This window comes from Mauremys mutica, chromosome 5 (assembly GCF_020497125.1).
Source record: "Mauremys mutica isolate MM-2020 ecotype Southern chromosome 5, ASM2049712v1, whole genome shotgun sequence".
Classification (NCBI taxonomy): domain Eukaryota; kingdom Metazoa; phylum Chordata; order Testudines; family Geoemydidae; genus Mauremys; species Mauremys mutica.
This window is the reverse complement of record NC_059076.1, coordinates 82,504,570-82,525,057: the sequence shown is the minus strand read 5'-3', so window position 1 is coordinate 82,525,057 and position 20,488 is coordinate 82,504,570. Positions and strand designations below refer to the sequence as shown.

General features: G+C 43.2%; 1 protein-coding gene across 3 annotated transcripts in view; it reads right to left on the bottom strand.

The window, feature by feature from the left end:
• WWC2 (WW and C2 domain containing 2) overlaps positions 1-20,488 on the bottom strand; it is a 145,750-nt gene that overhangs the window by 21,658 nt on the left and 103,604 nt on the right. For all 3 annotated transcript variants that reach the window (XM_045018988.1, XM_045018989.1, XM_045018990.1), the window contains 7 exons: positions 15,569-15,692; positions 11,199-11,279; positions 11,025-11,111; positions 7,925-8,117; positions 5,878-6,042; positions 4,911-5,032; positions 3,906-4,101 (listed from right to left, as the gene is read on the bottom strand). In XM_045018988.1, the coding sequence (XP_044874923.1) occupies positions 3,906-4,101; positions 4,911-5,032; positions 5,878-6,042; positions 7,925-8,117; positions 11,025-11,111; positions 11,199-11,279; positions 15,569-15,692 (968 nt within the window). The remainder of the gene's footprint in view (positions 1-3,905; positions 4,102-4,910; positions 5,033-5,877; positions 6,043-7,924; positions 8,118-11,024; positions 11,112-11,198; positions 11,280-15,568; positions 15,693-20,488) is intronic.

Sequence of the window (20,488 nt, the reverse complement as noted above, 5' to 3'; positions counted from 1 at the left end):
TTAAGCAGCCTAAAGTTTACTGCTTACCAGGCCTGGCTGCTACACGGATTCTGCTGTCCTGCCCCGCTTGTCCGATCTCCAGTGCAAGACCCCAGGCAATGAAAGCGAATGCCGAAAATTCGAACTTGTCCTGAGAGCACATGAGATTAGGTGCCCTGTATGGTCTTGTTCACAGAAACTGAGTAGACTGTGTTCAGTGTTCGCAAACATGTATCTTTGGAAGGAAATCACTTCCTTTTTCCCATCACACAGCTGTGGCTCTTTCCCGAACTGCCCCGGCATCCCCCTCACAGAGGCTGGCGCAGATTAGGCGGCGAAAGAAAAAGACTCGGGACGAGATGTTCGCTGAACTGATGGCCTGCTCCAGAGCCAAGGCGGCCCAGCAGAGCCAGTGGAGGGAGACCCTCTCTCAGCAGCAGCGCTCACACAGCGAACGGGAGGACAGGTGGCAGCAGGAAGACCAGCAGGCGACTCAAACGCTGCTTGGACTAATGAGGGAGCAAACGGACACGCTCCGGCGCCTTGTGGATGTTCTGCAGGACCGCAGGCAGGAGCAGAGAGCCCCCCTGAACTGTATCTGCAACCGCCCTCCCCTGCCACAAAGTCCTGTCCCCCCTCACCCAAAATCACAAGAAGGAGGGGCGCTAGGGGCCGTGAAAACTGTCACTCCACCCCAGCAGAGCGCTCATGTACCAAACAGCTCTCATTCCCTAAAGTATGAGTATTGCTTGCCTTCCTGGCTCACCCGATCCCAAATCCCAGTTTCATCCCCCAACTGTGTACTTGAGTATTAAAAATAGTTTGCTGTTCATTACTGTTTCCGTCATGTTTCTTTGCAGAAGTCTTTGTGTGAAGGGGGGGGGGGGGGGGAGGGGTTTTTTAATTGCATAGGACAGCCACCATTAACAGGGTACAGACATGGGGGCAGGATCAACGGCAGGTCACACACAGAGTGCAGTCACTAGGCACCCGGGTCACTCTGCGAGGTGTCTGCTGCCCCAGGTCAGTCTGGGAGGTGTATGTTGCCCCAGGGTCCGAGCGCCTGGCATCCACAAATGGCAAGGCAGGCTGCCCTTACCATGCCCTTCCACCCTAGCCATGAACCTCTCCGATGCCCTGAGCCCCAGCCAGAGCCATCATCCCCCCACACCTACTCACCCTTCCCACACACCCCTCACCCCTTCCTGCAAACCCACCCCTTCCTGCAGACCCTCCGGTAACCGTCCTCCCCCCAGAGACCGCTGTAGGAGCAGGAGCCTGTCAGTCCTCGAGTGTAGAAGCGGTCTGTACATCACTGCACACCGTACCCACCACAGTCTGCGTCCCTGTTGGAACCCTTGAACGAGAATTCGTTAGTAAAGAAAACTTTGTTAATTAAAAATGTTCCAATAACTTTATTTTTAAACGTCTGTTGGAAGGGGGGAAACCTGGTGAACAGGGTATGTAACCGCTGAAAAAAGTCAATAGTAACTGAAACAGGGGCAGGTTCAGCTTCTCTGTAAAGAGACTGGACAGTCATAGGTTACCCTGCTCTCTGAGGAACCTAGCTTTCAAAGCCTCCCGGATGCACAGCGCTTCCCGCTGGGCTCTTCTAATCGCACGGGTGTCTGGCTGAGCGTAATCAGCAGCCATGCGATTTGCCTCAACCTCCCATCCCGCCATAAAGGTCTCCCCCTTGCTCTCACAGAGATTGTGGAGCACACAGCAAGCTGCAATAACAATGGGGATATTGGTTTCGCTGAGATCCGAGCGAGTGAGTAAGCTCCTCCATCTCCCCTTGAGACGTCCGAAAGCACACTCCACCACCATTCTGCACTTGCTCAGCTGGTAGTTGAAGAGCTCCTTGTCACTGTCCAGGGCGCCTGTATAGGGCTTCATGAGCCAGGGCATTAGCGGGTAGGCTGGGTCCCCGAGGATCACTATAGGCATCTCCACATCCCCAACACTTACTTTGTGGTCCGGAAAGAAACTACCTTCCTGCAGGCGTCTAAACAGACCAGAGTTCCTGAACACACGCGCGTCATGAACCTTGCCCGGCCACCTGACGTAGATGTTGGTAAAACGTCCCCTATGGTCCACCAATGCTTGCAGCACCATTGAAAAGTAGCCCTTTCGGTTAATATACTGGCTGGCCTGGTGGGCCGGTCCCAGGATAGGGATGTGAGTGCCATCTATAGCCCCACCGCAGTTTGGGAATCCCATCGCGGCGAAGCCATCTCTGACGACCTGGACGTTTCCCAGGGTCACCACCTTTGAGAGCAGTAGGTCAACGATTGCGTGGGCTACTTGCATCACAGCAACCCCCACGGTAGATTTGCCCACGCCAAAGTGGTTCGCTACTGACCGGTAGCTGTCTGGCGTTGCAAGTTTCCAGAGGGCTATGGCCACTCGCTTCTGCACAGTCAGGGCTGCTCGCATACGGGTGTCCTGGCGCTTCAGGGCAGGGGCCAGCAAGTCACACAGTTCAAGGAAAGTGCCCTTACGCATCCTGAAGTTTCGCAGCCACTGTGATTCATCCCAGACCTGCAGCACTATGCGGTCCCACCAGTCCGTGCTTGTTTCCCGGGCCCAGAATCGCCGTCCCATAGCATGAACGTGACCCATTGCCACCATGCGGCGTGGGATCCCGTGCTTTGTGAGAGGTCTGTGCCACTCTCACACTTCATGTCCTCACCGCGCTGCCGGAGCCTCCTCGCCCGATTTCTCAGCAGCTGACTGTGGAAGAGGTGTTCGATAAGGTGCGAGGAGTTGACAACGGCCATAAGTGCAGCGATGATCGCAGCAGGCTCCATGCTCGCAGTGCTGTGGCGTCCGCGCTGTCACGGACCAGAAAAGTGCGCGAACAGAGTTCCCGCTGGCGCTTTCAAGGAGAGAGGGCGGGAGTGACGGTTGAATGACGACAGTTACCCAAAACCACCCTCGACACATTTTTCCCCCAGAAGGCATTGGGGGCTCTACCCAGCATTCCAATGGGAAGCGGGGACTGCGGGAACTGTGGGATAGCTGTCCAGAATGCACCGCTTCCAATGTCGACGCTTGCCCCGTTAGTGTGGACTCACAAAGTCGAATTAGTGTCCTTAGTGTGGATACACAAATTCGAATTCATCAGGTCGAATCCACAAATTAGACCTAAGTTAAATCGAACTACTCTTGTAGTGTAGACATACCCTTAGACCACAGCTTTAGGCCACGATTCAGAAAACTACTTAAGCATGTGTCTAAATTTAAGCAGGTGAGTTGTCCTAGGCATGTGCTTAAGCATCAGGCTGAATCAGGGCCATGATCTGTGCCTGACAGCCTGGTCCCCAAAAGACCCTCTTGTCCATTTGGCCACTCCCTGAACTAACAGAGAGCTAATTACAATCCCCAGTGAGTCACTAGACCAAACATTTAACTTTTCCGAGTTCAGATGGAAGATTTATGTCTAAATTCCTTGCACTAACTTCAAAGATCTTAATTTTTTTGAAAGCACAATCTTAAGAGAAATAAGAAAAAACTAAAGATGAAATCATGACATATGTAAGCAAAAAATAACTTACACATTCATAACCTTAAAGGTACTAAACTAATTCTCTTTCAACTTGAATTTTTTCCTTACTCAGAGACCAAGTAAAGACTGGAGTTTTAAGGTAGTTGTTTTTAAGTTAAAAGCATGCAACATTTTCATCTAGAATGAATGTTAGAAGTTCACACTTGCCTAACTCAAAAATGACCAATCTGATTTTGCTCAAACTAACTATACAAATAACTGCTATAATAAATGTCATGATAATCTTTAAGCTTTCAAACCCGATATACTATTATGGCATACTCCAAGGGAAAGAAGCAAATAAATATTTCATAAGACTAAGTGGTGTCTTCAAACATGCAGTATGCTTTAGGGAAGCACAATCTAAAATATTCACCAGTGTCGGGACTACAGCAGCTAACTGATTGCCAGGGGCATCAGCATGGTCACTTTCTTCCCCACCCTTGTTTTCATCTTTCTCTGCTGTATCAGTGCATAATCTCAAATTATCTGTATCTCCGCCTTCCTCTGCCAATTTAACTCCATCCTCTTCATCCACAATTTCATCAGACGCCTCTGCTAGCATTTCTAACCTGCAAGAACAAAAGTAACCCAAGTTACCCTTGAACTGACAAGACCCACAGGAGAAAAGTACTGGAATGCCTAAATCCTGCACCTTGTACAAGAGGCGTATTGTTATCAATACATTATCTAGATAAGAACAAGATGATTATAGTATCATCAAATGCTTCCAAATTACTCATGTGAATGCATTTTTAATTATATGCTCCAAGAAAAAACAGAAAGCTCTGTTATAATTCACCTTCGAGAACATTTAAACAAAGCACACTAAATTTGATAGCACCATGCTGCTCTGGTGATAATGTACACAATAGAAATTTAATGCTATGAAAAAGCCTTATTAAAGCTTCCTGTATGTGATCACACATTTCTATATGACAACTACAGAAAAGGCATACTGGGAAATGCTGTTCCTTAACATACACAACAAGATACAGTAATTTAGCAACAGAACCTGTCCTCACTTATGGAGAAAGTTCACAACCCCTCCAAAACAAGAACAAACAGCACATATCCTGTCTATGACATGCAGCAGCCCCCTCACCCTAAATCCTATTAATCTCTCATTAAAGTTTATGGATTGCAATAAGATGGGACAAGTAGCATTTGTGATATGGTATTTTGGGACACTGTCAGTGAGTCAGGAAGAACTGAGTGGATTACATAGAAGAGGGGGCAGGGAATTAGAACATTCAGTATATTTGGTAAACTTAAGTGAAGATAATGCATTGTTCCTGCAGAGGAACTAATTTTTTTTTCCTGGCAAATAAAGCACTTTTCCTAAGCCTACAATGAGGGTCAATGTAAAGAACAGCTTTACCAGTCTTCATCAGCACCCCTGTTCCCCGGCCCCTCCTCCTCCTCCTCCTCTTCCTCCGCCAACTCTTGTTCTACCGCTTCCAACTCAGCAGATGTCCTCTCCAGCAGAGCCGAGACAGCATCCTGATGGCGTAAATAAAGAGAATGAAACTAGACACAGTACATTAGGCAAGAAATGACAACGCTTACAAGAGTTGTGTTTCCTTGGCATTCTCTTACACCAGGAAAATGTGATTAAGTGATAATAAAAAGGCAAAGTATGGAAGATTATGCCGGGGATCAGAATTCCAGACATGCTACATACTAATTAGTTGTGTGAAAACATTCAAAAGGAGATTTAGTATTCTAATAGGGTGATACCATGAAGTATATTTCTTATCTAATGAGGGGTGATTATAGTATCGCCTAAATAGGAAGAAAAGATTATTTCTTAAAAACGCGCATGTCTCATGCTGTTCTTGTGATGCAAGCACAAAGCAGAAAAGTTTGTTTTCGCTGGAATGATTAAGGTACAATTTGCATAAAAAGTATTTTTAAATGCAATGAAAATACTTTAACATGTGAATGCAAAGAACAAAAAAAGCTGTTTCCAAAAAAACACATGAAAATAAGAAACCAAATTAACTAACAGGGAAGTTAGGGAGACTCTTATTTTAAAAACAATGTAAGGAAGGTCAGAGGAAGGAGAGATTAAAACATAGGACCCAATCCTGCAACCCATAGTTAGGCCCTGATTCTACAAACACTTATGCACATGCTTAATATTTACAACTCCATATGGGACTAGTCAAGTTAAGCATGCACATGAGTGCTTGCAGGATTGGAACCCTAGGCCCTAGTAAAGTCAACAAATAAGAACTGCAGTTTGGCGCATATAACATTAGTGTAACTTCCTCAGTGGGGTGAGGGAGTAGGGGTCAATGCCTTTTTTCTTGCTTTCGCTGCCTTAGCCAACATACACTACTCACCAAGTCCAACGAGCCTGACAATTGCTTGTAAGGCAGAAACACCGATTCCTCATTTTGTTCCTTGTTCTTTTTGCCAGGAATTTGCTTGCAGGGCAGCAGATTATACCACAGAGTATAGGTCTCATTAGAAAGTGATAAATCTGCAAGGCTGAGCTGAGTTCCAGCCTACACAGAATGACAGATGGAAGGAAAAAGTTAAAATTGGTCATTTTTCCTGTATGAGAGTTGAGCTCTCATTCTACAGTATTTTTCATTGTACAAAGGGCACCACAAACTTGACAAGCATTTCTGGGCGTTTTACAGCTCAGAAAGCATTTTTTTTCCAGTGCTGAAACAGGGTTTAAAGACCAAATGGAAATCTGTGCAAGCTACTCAATATTGCATATACTTTTTTTTTAAAGAAAGAAAATACCAAGCTGGGCATTTACCTGTTACCAAAAAATGAGACCCCTGAAAACCCCCAAAATGCTTCTCTGGTATTCTGTAGCACTAAATAATGAACAACTGTTGGAGTCCACTGCAGAGTGCACAGCTTGGGTTCTGGAGAGACAAAGCCACAATACCAACCCTGTGGAGGACATTCTGGTCTATCTCAGTCCACTTCTCAGCAGACAAATCACCCACAACCACCAATACTAATTGGAATCTTGCTGGCAGTATCAGCGAAGAAGAATCAGAGTGAATAGTAGGGGAGATTAAGCTACCTTTTCATTCAGGGAGGTGAGGGTTGAGGGTTGAGGCTTACTGGTTGGGAACTATGGGGAAATTTGAACTATTGCTGTCAGGGCTATACCCTGGAGATTTAAGTTCTCTGTTCTGTAGCTAACTAGAGGATTTCAGTCTCCACAGCTGTCAGTCTGGGTGTCTGGTTGGCACAGTTCACTGACAGCCCTGACAGGTGTCCCTTCTGCGGTGAGGGAGACTCTGGTGCACATCTACCTGGAAGGCACGAAGTGGCAGCCCCTCTTCTGGCACCTACAAAACCTCCTGCTGAGGTTCCAGTGCATTTCCCCTCACGTCTTTTCTTGTACGCATTCCCCAACTATAACTCCACAAAGTCGCTGGGCCACCTCATCAACCTCCTCCTGGCGCTGGCCAAGATAACCATCCATCGGTCCAGGAGGAGGATGAGGCTCGAGGGGAGGTTCTTTACAAATGTTGGGCCTACTTGTGGACACTATTTGTCTCATATACCTGTGCAGAGTTCCTTTGGGCAATGTCCACTGGCTCTTTGGACGACTCCTCAGAGCTATAGCCATTGTTCATGGTTCACAGTTTATATTTTAAAGAGTCCTTGATTATTAATCAGTGTGCCTCATATATACCACCACTGCCACTGGGCAACAATATGTGATGACAGTGATAACAAATACAAAATATGGAAAGACTTCAAAATAGAGCAATGATCTCTCCCCATGACAGCGTCTTAGAAAGGAAATTTCCTTTTGTCTTTTTTACATGATGGCAAGCTTAATGGTAAATGAAAGCAAGTCATTAGTTGTGTGATGATGACACAGTTAATCATGTCAGAAGCCAGAACAAATGGATAACGTCCCAGTTTCTAGTATCCTGGATTGTTAATGTCACATATTATTACAATGAAGTATATGAGTTTCAAAACGTGGAGCTTAATGCAATCTACAGTGTTGTACAAAAGATTTGCATTCCAGGCAGTGTTTTGTTACAATACAAGTTCGCATCACTTTGTTTTATATATTGTATTTTATACTTTGGAGACCCAATTCTACTCTGGCTTGCATCAGTGTTACACTGATGTAACTCCAGTGAAGTTTAGATGAAATTACTCATGATCTACATGTGTGTGCTACACCTCAATTTGTCATTGTGCAATATCATGGCAAGACAGAGCTTTTAAAACTGTCTCCATCCAACACCGTGTTGTATACATGTGGAACCGCAGAGAAATGTAATCATCAGTGCTATTGAGACAACTCAGATGTGGTGCTGAATTCTAGAAGCCATATTCATCAGTGGGGAATAAAACAAACAAATGGATGCCAAGCAAAGCTAATATAAAAATGCATACCAGGCATTCTTCCCGTCGAGTTTTACTGACAGAACAGACATCTACACGTAATGTCTTCTGCTGCAAAGCTTCTTGGGAAATGGCTACTCTGAATATCTCATTGAATAAAATGGTTTCCATAGCAGGATGGATTTTAGTGCGGAACAGACAGCTGATATCAACTGAGGATGGAAGTACTGCTACCCTAAAATACCTGAAGGGAACAAAATAAAATGATTTACATGTGTAGCAAATAGCACCTAGTATGCAAGCACAATTACAATGTAAGATCATTCACAAAATCCAAAATTAATGGCTTAACATTTTACCCCTGTAATTGTCTCATGCTCAGCTGCAGGTGCACTATGCTTAACACGTGCCACCTGCCGAGGGGAAAAGTGAATCACTGCAGTCAGCCTTCCACCGTGGAGGGAAACTGATCGCAAGGTTTGAAGGAAAAGTGCATGCCAGGGCAATGGACAGGCAACAATTCAGTTGGAAGGAAGGAGAAAGAAGGGGCTGATAAATTTAACTTCCCACCTGTCCCTTGCACAGCCATTTCCCCAAAAGTTATTTCTGTGCCTTGGGAAGGTAATGACAGATGAAGTAGGCATTGCTGACTCTATCCAAATGAATCCTTTGCTTTAGTATTAAGTGAGAGACGCTGAAGATCATTTCACAGAAAGTGGGACACATTATCCTAATGGAAACAAGAAATCCTAGAAAGTTGAAAGATCCTTTTGGAGCAGAGAGAGAGTTGGAAAATTGAGAGAGAAAAGTTAAACACTTAGAAATGACTTCAGTAGCATGGTGGAATGCACTGTACCTCATATTTCTGAGAAAAAGGAAAAATGGAAAACTAGTAAAAGAGACAGAAAACAGCTAGGAAAGATGAGAAGCAGTACTTGACAGAGATTAATATTATGCTAGTATTTAATAATCACACCCCTACTCCCACGTGTAGTTGTAGCCTAAGTTCAACAGTCTCTGTACTCTTATTGACACCCTGTCCAACAGCGTGGTTTCCATATTTGAATCCTACCTTTTACATATGCATCAAGTGTACCAAGGATCTTTCCTTAACCCTCATCTTTTATGCACATTTTCACTTTAGCTGGCTTCATTTTTACTTCACTATCAACCACCTTGGACTTCTCTTCTATATTGAAGTCCTCTAACTACAATTCCCAAGTATCTGCTTCTATTGACTGTATCAGGTCACGGATATGTCAGCTTTCTACTGCTGAATACTCTGAAGACTTAAAAGGACACTGACAACTGAATGTCTTAAATTCCAAATTGTGAAAACATGGTTTCATAAAACCTACCATCAACAGCACAACACAATTTTTTTTAAAAAGGGACCAATGAAAACAGGTGTTTTTTCCACAAATGCACATTCTCCGGTGTGTTTCAAAGATGGCAGTACTATGTGAATAAAAGTGAAACTGACTTCATCGATTGCCAAGCTAAGAAAAATGTAAACGGCTTACAAATACAGACAAGTATACTGGATTTCAAAAATTCTTTCACTTCTAACAATCTATGGCTTTGTATCAGAAGAAAACAGCTCATGTTTTTTAAACTAACAGTATATCTTGGAGTCCTTTTTGTGGAGTAAAAAATTCTTTGCCCCAGGTCTCTGACTTCAACCTTTTACTTCGGTTCCAAGGCCAAAAATATTGGGAATCAACTTGTTTTTCTTACTATATCTTCAGAACATTGCTAATATTTGTACTTCAGTTGATCTTTAATGCTCTAACTTTGACAGCCTTCTTCATACTGTACATTAGCCATGTCTCATCTCAACTTTCCATTTTCACGGTCTTTCTAAATTCCTGCACTACAAATTTTAGGGGGGCATAACAGTGGTAGACACAACTATTAACTCCAAAAAAGAGATTGTGTCACACACATCCTTCATGTTCACTGGCTTCCTATTGATCAGTGAACCCAATTCAAAATAGCCTTCAAAATATCAACTCTCCATGGACTGGCTCCATCCTACCTCTAATCATATTAAACCTCGTAACAGCCTGTTGAGATGGTCAAATATTATTGTATCTATTTTGCAGCCTGGAAAATTGAAGCAGTTGTTTGTCCAAAGCCACGCAGCAAGTTAATTTACAGATCTAGGTGTAGAACTCAGAGATCTTTAATCCTAGTTCCCTACTCTAGCTACCATAAAGTCCATCAACGGCTGGTAGCCAAGATGGTCAGGGATGCAATCCCATGCTCTAGGTGTCCCTAAATCTCTGACTAAACGGGGTTGCAGAGGGATAGCTCAGTGGTTTGAGCATTGGCCTGCTAAACCCAGGGTTGTGAGTTCAATCCTTGAGGGGGCCACCTAGGGATCTGGGGCAAAATCAGTACTTGGTCCTGCTAGTGAAGGCAGGGGGCTGGACTCAATGACCTTTCAAGGTCCCTTCCAGTTCTAGGAGATTGGTATAGCTCCAATTACTACCTATGACTGCCAGGCGCTGGGACTGGATGACAGGGAATGGATCACATGATAACTGACCCATTTTGTTTATTCCCTCTGGAGCATCTGGCATCAGCCACTGTCAGAAGATAGGATACTGGACTAGATGGACGACTAGTCTGACCCAGTATGGCTGTTCTTATGTTCACTAAGAACACTCCCTCTTGTTTCTTTCATTACTTCCTACATCAGCCATTTTTCAATACTTTCATCAACCTGTTTTCCACTTTTATTGTTTTGATATTTCTATCTATACAGCACAACACAGAGCCTAATTTTTGAGAAGCCCTCAAACATCACTTGTTAGAGGTGATGTGCCTCAGCATTTTTGCTGAGCCACTTAAAGTTTATGAAATTGCCTCAAACTTATGACAGGCCCTTGTTTAAAACTAATACACACTATTTTAAAATTATTTACAATTTTACACACACAAGACCACATATATACACAACCTTCTGAGAGATTGTTGGAAAGACTACAGTAACAATGATTTTTTACCTGCTATTTAAAATAATTATAACATTTAATTATACAGTATCTAAAGCAACAGTACCTTCCAAAAGGAATGAGTAAAGCATAATCACAGAAATCGTGCAATGTACACTTCAGCATTACTGCTCAATGATTATTTTACTTACACTCTGGAACCAAAGGGGACAGAGAAGGCATGAAGATTTCTGAGCTGCATTACAATTACCACAAAACTTGAACTGCTTCGGTCATATCTGTTAAGATAAGAAGACAATGTGAGGCAGTTTTGCCACAAGCTTCCCTAAATATGAATAGATGTTTCCCATTTGCTTATTACTTACCTAAGTCCTATTTGCACCTGGGCAGCCTCTAGAATCGTCGTGTCATCTTCACTATATGCAGCATCTTCAGTTTCATTTGGTCTAGATCAGGTAAGTAAATAATTGGAAACAAGGGCAAGAAAATCATAGTTAACTTTCAGTTATAGAAGAATACAAAAATACCCCATAAGTCTCCCAAATGAGAGATTTAATTGAATCACTTATCTGTAGCACAACTAAGCATTTCTGTGTTTGTACTGCAATGGCACAGGTTTTAAGACCAGCCACTTCAGTGTCTGAATTAGGAAAGGCCTCAGGCCAGCTGTTTAAAGTGGTCAGACTAATAGGTATGAGTACAACAACAGTGACCAGCTATGCACAGTAGATGGATTCAGGGATATAGAGAAATAATGTCCTGGGAACTAAAGAGATGAAAGAACATTTGGCCACACATGGTATCAGGAGCTTATTTCAAGTCCAGTCTATCTGGGGGGTTGGGGCGCTGTCCAATGATGAGGATTCTATGCAAAAAATCAGAACAAAACCTTTCCTGAAGAACCTGTATTCACAAGTACTAGGCGCACTAGCTCTCCAGCCCTGAGGCTGAATACCTGGCATTAAAAAGAATCTCACACACACACTCACAAAATGATTTCCAGATATGGAAATTGATTAGCTGTTTGAGGAAGGACATGGCATTAATGTGATTCATTGATTTTATGGCCAGGAGTGACTGTGACTATCTTATCTAATCTTCCAGATAACACAGACCAGATACATCACTTACTGATGCAAAGAACAATGCACACATTCAATACAGTGTCAAGACATGATGCCATGATTAGTTTGTGATTGGGACTCCATTCTACATTTATAGCTCTCTTCTCATAGCTGCCGAATCTCTTCTTGATTGGGGGCAAAAGGGAGGAAAAACCACCTACTCTTTCTCCCCACCTTTTGTTGCTGGAAACAAAGGAAGTCTCTCTCTTCTTTCCTTCTTCCATCTCTTGGTGAATGGTAGACAGGAAGGGGATTTCTTCCCTCTTCCATCTGCCCCACCATTCTTAGCTTTTTAGAGGGACAAGAAAGATCCTGCCTATTCATATTCTGCTTGCTGCTATTGTGACAAGCAGCATGAGGTATGCTCCTGTGACCAAGATGGACTGGGACCCAACAAATAGTCTCCATGACAGCCACATACAGCAGCAAAAGTCACTGCACATGACTATAATCTAGGGCTGTCAAGTAATCATGATAAAAAAAATTAATCGCAATTAATCACACGATTAATCGCGCTGTTAAAGAAAAATAGTATACATTTATTTAAATATTTTTGATGCTTTCTACATTTCAAATATATTGATTTCAATTGCAACACAGAATACAAAGTGTACAGTGCTCATTTTACATTTATTTTTTATTAGAAATATTTGCACTGTAAAAAACAAAAGAAATAGTATATTTCAATTCACCTAATACAAGGACTGTAGTGCAATCTCTTTATAATGAAAGTTGAACTTACAAATGTAGAATTATGTACAAAAATAGCTGCATTCAAAAATAAAACAATGTAAAACTTTAGAACCTACAAGTCCACTCAGTCCTATTTCTTGTTCAGCCAATTGCTCAGACAAACAAGTTTGTTTACATTTGCAGGAGATAATGCTGCCCGCTTCTTGTTTACAATGTCACTTGAAAGTGAGAACAGGCATTTGCATGGCATTGTTGTAGTCGGCGTTGCAAGATATTTACGTGCCAAATATGCTAAAGATTCATATGCCCCTTCATGCTTCAATCATCATTCCAGAGGACATGCGTCCATGCTGATGACGGGTTCTGCTCGATAACAATCCAAAGCAGTGCGGACCGATGCATGTTCATTTTCATCATCTGAATCAGATGCCACCAGAAGGTTGATTCTCTTTTTTGGTGGTTCAGGTTCTGTAGTTTCTGCATTAGAATGTTGCTCTTTTAAGACTTCTGAAAGCATGCTCCACACCTCGTCCCTCTCAGATTTTGGAAGGTACTTCAGATTCTTAAACCTTGGGTCGAGTGCTGTAGCTATCTTTAGAAATCTGATATTGGAACCTTCTTTGTGTTTTGTCAAATCTAAAGTGAAAATATTCTTAAATCAAACAACATATGCTGGGTCGTCATCTGAGACTACCATAACACAAAATATATGGCAGAATGCGGGTAAAACCATAGACCAGGAGACATATAATTCTCCTCCAAGGAGTTCAGTCAGAAATTTAATTCCACCCCCCCCTTTTTTTTTTTTTTTAAAAACAAGCATCATCAGAATGGAAGCATGTCATCTGTAATGGTAATCAAAGCATGAAGAAGCATATGAATGTTTAGCATATCTGCCACGTAAATACCTTGCAATGCTTGCTACAAAAGTGCCATGCAAATGCCTGTTCTCACTTTCAGGTGACATTGTAAATAAGAAGCAGGGAGCATTATCTCCCGTAAACGTAAACAAACTTGTTTCTCTTAGCAATTGGCTGAATAAGTAGTAGGACTGAGAGGACTTGTAGGCTCTAATGTTTTACATTGTTTTGATATGGAGTGCAGTTAAGTTAAAAAAAAATCTACATTTGTAAGGTGTGCTTTCACGACAAAGATTGCACTACAGTACTTGTGTGAGGTAAATTGAAAAATACTATTTCTTTTGTTTGCCATTTTTAGAGCAAATATTTGTAATCAAAAGTAATATAAAGTGAGCACTATACACTTTGTATTCTGTGTTGTAATTGAAATCAATATATTTGAAAATGTAGAACAAAATCTGTACTAAATGTCAATTGGTATTCAATTAACAGTGTGATTAAAACTGATTAATCACAATTAATTTTGTTGAGTTAATCACGTGAGTTAACTGATTAATCGACTGCCCTACTTTAATCACAAGCTGAGAATTACCTGTGTAAGTCTAATTCCACCCAAACCTTGCATTAGAGAGGGACCAAGGAAGTAGCAATAAGATCTGATGTGCAATAGGCTTAGTTTAGGCCTTAGCACTGATCCACAGCTTTAGGACAGGACTGAGTGGTGTGGATACTCCTGAGATGTTCTGGTAAGATTTTAGCTCAGAATGGTAGAAATCTCACAAGAGCTTCTAGGCTAGGTTTCATGTGAATGGTTTTGTTTTGTCTTTTTGATTTGAGAAAGTCTGAATCTACTAAAAGTTTTACCAGAACTTAATGAAGCCCCACTCCCTCTACGACACCAGAATGCAGTGGTTCTCAACCGGGGGTCCAGGGCCAGCATTAGACTCCCTGGGGCCCAGGGTAGAAAGCCAAAGCCTCACCGCATGGGGCTGAAGCCCAGGACCCTGCACCCGTCACTTGGGGCTGACGCCGAAGCTTGAGAAATGTAGCTTCATGGGGGCCCCTGTTGCATGGGGTTCCAGGCAGTTGCCCTGGTTGCTACCCGCTAATGGCACACATGGGCTGTGGAGTTTTTACAGTATGCTGGCGGGCGGGGGTGGGGGAGCTTAGAAAGAAAAAGGTTGAGAGCCCCTGCCATAATGTACCTTCATTTGCCCAGCAAGGAAGGCTATTGTGGCTGCTACTGGAACATTTGAAAGAGGGATATTAGGTAAGCATCTCATTAAAACGCACATCCTGAAGTCCTCAAACCTCCCTCCCCAGGTCTCTTATCAGATACATGCAAAAGTTGAGGTGAACACTGAAGATCCTAGAGAATCCCCAGAGTCTGGTTTTGTTGGTAATATTCTTAAAATTCTATTATCTGTGCTAAAATTTGTTTATTGTTCTAAGAAACCTACAGTTTACATATTACATTTCTGCTTATGATATACTTTTGGCAAGAGAAATAGGAATAGAAAATACGATATTAGAGCAACATGGCCAAATTAAGGTGCCTAAAACAATTTTAATCTAAACCTTAACTATTGTAGCACTGGTGATCCACTATAATGTGCATGTTTCCTAATTTATAAAAAAGTAAATATTTTGTTAATATACTTTTCTTTATAAATTAAGCTGTAAATGGGTGGATGGGCAGGACAGAAATAAATCTCCTGGGACCAAAGTGTGCTAATGCAGTCAAAAAGTCTCTCAGGATATGTCTACACTACTCGCCGGATCGGCGGGTAGTGATCGATCTATTGGGGATCGATTTATTGCGTCTAGTGTAGACACAATAAAATCAATCCCCGATCACTCTGCCGTCGACTCCGGAACTCCACCGTGCGCGAGAGGTGGAAGCGGAGTTGAAGGGGGAGCAGCAGCAGTCGACTCGCCACTGTCCTCACGGCCAGGTAAATCGACCTAAGATATGCTGACTTCAGCTACGCGAATGTGTATCTTAGGTCAACTTCCTCCTCCCTCAGTGTAGACCTAGCCTCAGTTTCTTAAACCTACTGTTTTACAGAAGCTTCATATACACCACTGTCTCCAGCCACAGACTCATCAGACACTGCAGCAGATACACAAGTTGCTTTCTCCTCAAGCAGCTGACTTACTGCTCTTCTTGGTAAGTCGACACCTAAACAAGGGAGGAAGAATAAAAATTAATGCTGGACAATTATCAGCAAGGTAACTGCACAGCTTAGAACACTGCCAAGTTGAAAGTGATGACCCTTAGCTCAATTTCATGGAGTAATTCTGTTTCGCCCCACTGAACAGATACAGGATGTATTACTATTGTCACATATTCTAGTTAGGGGTTTACATGTCTAAATTGATGAGCTTGAAAATGTAGGACTATTATTCCCTTTCCAAACACAGGCTTCTCTCACCCTTATTAGTCTTTATCTTGAGCTTTGAACCTACATTTCCAATTTTAAATTCTCACTGTAATAAAATTTCAGCAGCACACAAAACCAGTGCTGACAACTATGCTTTATTAAAAATATGTAAGTGATATAGAAGCTTCAGGATTTCCCTCCTAGAAATGCAAACTCCCATTTGGTTTAGCAAAGGAATGCCTAACACTATCATCAAAAACTTCTTATGCTGGAGAACCTTTAGCACCAGCTACTACTTAATTTTAACCTCCAAGTCATATTCATATGCTAGTGTCCTGCAGTGAACACACAGCATTCATTGAAAGCAGCATTTTGCCATGAAATAAGTAGCAGGCCTATGAAGCTTTTTTTTTTTTTTTTTTTAATTTGCAAAGGAGTGAGAATATTGGTATGTGTTATGCACACCTCCTGAGTCATGACTTTACATCTTGTTAAGATGTTAAAAATTTAAGGCTTCGGTTAGGAGGATCGATTGCTACATTTCTGCTTTTATTTGTAGCAGTACGGATGCTTTTTCCTTGATGATGAAGTGCTCTCCCCATGTAAGCGGTGAAGGTGATGACAAGATTTATTGATTACCCCCAGAAATAACCACAGACGCCTGAAATTGCCTTTGACAAGGACAGAGACTGATTGTGGAAGAACTTCATGGTTATTCCAAGTTGGCTGCTGCCAGCAGGGACCTGTTCAGGAGAGTAAATCTGTATGTACTTCAATACAGAAGCGCCTACAAGAGACAAGTACAGAGGCACTTTATCTGCAGAGTAGTTTTGTATTGTAATAGGTGGCATTGGAAGCGCCACCTATAGTTAAGTTCATCTGCTTTCCATTATAGAACCTTATTTTTAGTTGCTTATAATACTTTGTCAAACTTTAAGCATTTAGGCTGAAATTTTCCATGTAAGATGTCTGCCTCAGACTGAATTTTTTTTTTAAAGTTTCAGTTAAAACGGTACAGCCATTTCCAAGACTTAAATCAGAGAAAAACAGGTTTTACCCACATTCAGAAAATTCTTATAACCATTTCACTGAGGAGCTCTAACACTCTGATGCTTTGGTACACAGACTTGAATTTGGTGTGGTATAGGAGAAGTGCCCTAGTGTCGGGGATGTGCCTTTTGCTGCTTTGTAAAAATCCACATAAATTAGACCAAATTATAAGCCCATTAAAAAAACCCTGCAGTTTGCACATGATCCGTAGAAGCTTTTTAAAATGTTACAGCTAAATTCTCAAGTCAGGTCTATCCTTAAAACGCTGTAGTGCCAATGGGAGTTTTCCCATCGGCATAATTAACCCAACTCCATGAGACGCAGTAGCTATGTCGATGGGAAGGCTTCTCCTGTCGATACAGCGCTGTCCACACCCATGGTCAGGTCAGTAGAAATGCTTTGCTTGGAGGTGTGGGGTGGATTTTTCACACCCCTGAGCAACAGCATTATACCAATGTAAGTTTTACTTTAGACCTGGCCTCAAACTATTCCACCTGCACCGAGCAAGCTCTATCCCCTAGCTGCAGAGGTGAAAGTAAGCTGGTACAGTCCAGTACAGAATACCATCAAGAGCCGGTACGCCGTGCCGGACTGGACCGGCTTCTCCGGCGGTAATTTAAAGGGCCCAGGGCTCCAGCTGCTGTGGGGAGCCCCGGCCCTTTAAATCACCGCCAGAGTTCCAGCAGCCGGGCTGAAGCAGGGATTTAAATGTCTCGGCGCTCTGGCCCCTGCGGGGAGCCCCGGGCTCTTTTCAGCGCTGCCTGAGCCCCGCTGCCAGAGCTCCGGTGACTTTTTAAGGGGCCTGGGGCTCCCCGCAGCGGCTGGAGCCTCTGACTCTTTAAAATCTCTGCCAGAGCCCTGCCACCACTACCCCAGCGGCAGCAGGGCTCCGGAGGCTATTTAAAGGGCCCGGGGTTCCCCACAGTGGCAGGAGCACTGGGCCCTTTAAATACCCACCCGAGCCAGGCTCCGGTGGGGATTTAAATGGCCTGGGCTCCCCATAGCGGCCGGCACCCCTGGCTCTTTAAATTACCGCCGGAGCCCTGCCGCCGCTACCCCAGCCCTAGCCTGAGCCCTGCTGCCCCGGGGTAGCGGCAGCAGGGCTCCCATGGTGATTTAAAGGGCCCGGCACTCCACGGCAGCTGGAACCCCAGGCCCTTTAATTCGCCCCTGAGCCCCAGGGCTCCCAGCCACCTATGCAGCTGGTAGCTCCAGGGTAATTTAAAGGCCCTGGGGCTCCTAGCCACAGCCCCAGGGCCTTTAAATCTTGAAAGGCCCCACCTCTTCCCATTGAGGCCACACCTCTTCCCGTTGAGGCCATGCATGCTCAGGACTCCGGCGAACCAGTAAGTCCTTTAAGTTACTTTCACCCCTGCCTAGCGGCCTAGCAGCTGATCAGACCATGCATGCACCATCCACACAGCTACTTAACAAGCTCCATCCCAGGGCTGAGCAGAATACTTTCTACAAGGTGCAAGGGTCCTACAGACAACAGTCTCATTCATTACTCAATCCTGATTCATTCCCTGAGCACCATTCATCCTGTGCACTGAATGAGGCAGGGGTCCTGTGGAAAAAATTGTACGTGATCATGTAACAAAAGACTATCATAATACAGACATACAAAGGGGTGGAGTTAATTGTTTCTCGCATTTCCTAACTTTTGAGTGCTTGATTTTGCAACCTTAATGTACTTTTAATGTAGGCTTTTTAATATATTTTTGTTTTATATTTATACAAACATGGCACTACATATATTTATAACAGGAAATCTCAGCATAAGGATTAACTCCATTTATAGCTTTTAAAAAAATATTAAGTGCTTTTAGAATTAAAGATACAGTGACACTATCAAGAACGAGAGCTACAATTTAGGGCTTTTTTTTGCTGACCTATACCCCTCTTCTCCATATCATCCCATCAAAACATTTAAAGCTATATTTCTTCAAATCAGCAAAACCAGGGCCCTGGATTTCTCATTGGCCATAGTATGCCTGCTTTTCACACCTGTCTTTTCATTCGCCCTGCCCACTTGGATTTTGTGTACAGCTAGAGTATCGAAAGTTAGCATAAAGTTAGTTGTTGAAACTAAGCTGTATTTTTTTAAAATTGGTTGTGACTCATCTGGCCACTGAAGAAGTGAACTGAATCATTCGCCAGCCACTTACATCAGAGTCTGTGAGGCTTCTAAAGCAAACAGAACACTAAGTTCCATCACACTGAAAAGACAAAGAACAGCAAGAAGTAAAGGTAAAGTAAAGCTCTAATTTTGCACTTCACAGATTCAGAACACTTGGGCTTTAGTGATTGTCTACACAGGAAAATGGTCGCAAAAAAAGCCAGGGTGTGAGTTTAAAGTACCATAAAGCAAGTACATCAACTCACCACTTAACGGTGTAGTTATGTTCCTGAAAAATGCAACTTTAAGTGAAACAATGTTAAATGAATCCAATTTTCCCATAAGATTTAATGTAAATGCGGGGCTGAGCGGGGAGGGGTGCGGGGGAGAGGCAGGCAGTTAGGTTCCAAGGACATTTTTTTGGGGCAGACAAAAAGGCATTATATACTGTACAGCACTGTACCGTAGCTGGGAACTGCCCCTGGCTTACCTCACAAATGCACAGCCCGCTGCAGATGCTAGGAAGCACCTTTGCAGCAGCAGCAGCTCTCCCCCCCGAAAGAACTTTCTGGGAGGGAGGGGAGGAGCGGAGACACGGCGTTTCCCCGCTCCTCCCCCTCTCTCCCAGAAAGTCTTAGGTGCTGCCAAACAGCTGTTTGGCGGTGGGGGAAGCGCTGGGAGGGAGAGAGAGGAGGCGGAGAAGAGGAACTTGTGCATTGCTCCCTTGTAAAGTCACTGCTCTTCCACAGAATCTTACAAGCAGTGGACAGAGCAGGCAGCCAAACGATGTTATAAGGGAGCATTGCACAACTTTAAACAAGGATGTTCCCTGGTTGAGCAGTGATGTAACTTTGAAACAATGTTAAGCAGGAGGATGTTAAGTGAGGAGTTACTGTAGTATACTAGCTCCCTATGTGGACACACTTATTCCACACTAAGAGTGCCGGTGTGTGGGTTAGCTTAGTCCACTAATTCTGCAATAGCTATTTCTCTGGGTAGACAAGTCCTTAGTCAACTTCTGATATCTCTTTCTGTGCATAACTGAAGGAGACAAAAGGAAGTCCCAAGTGCTTCATGCAATCCCCTGCTGGCTCCCCATGCTATGAACTGAAAAGTATTGAAATTTTTAGCACAATAAAATCATTGAAAAAGATGCTGCAATATATTCATTTACATAATAGATATTTTAATTCTATCTTTCCTTTAAAAAATTACCTTTTTGGGGGTTGTTTTTTCCAGGTGCTCTTTGCTGGTAAATATAAGCCAAAAATGACAGTCTGTGGCCCCAATTATCAAAGTTGGGCATATAAATTGGGCATCCCCACATTATGCATCTGGACAATCAAATTAGTACTTAGATGCCCAGATACCTATGTCAGACAATTAAATGCCAATGTACACCTGAAATGCTTAATTAGGAACCAA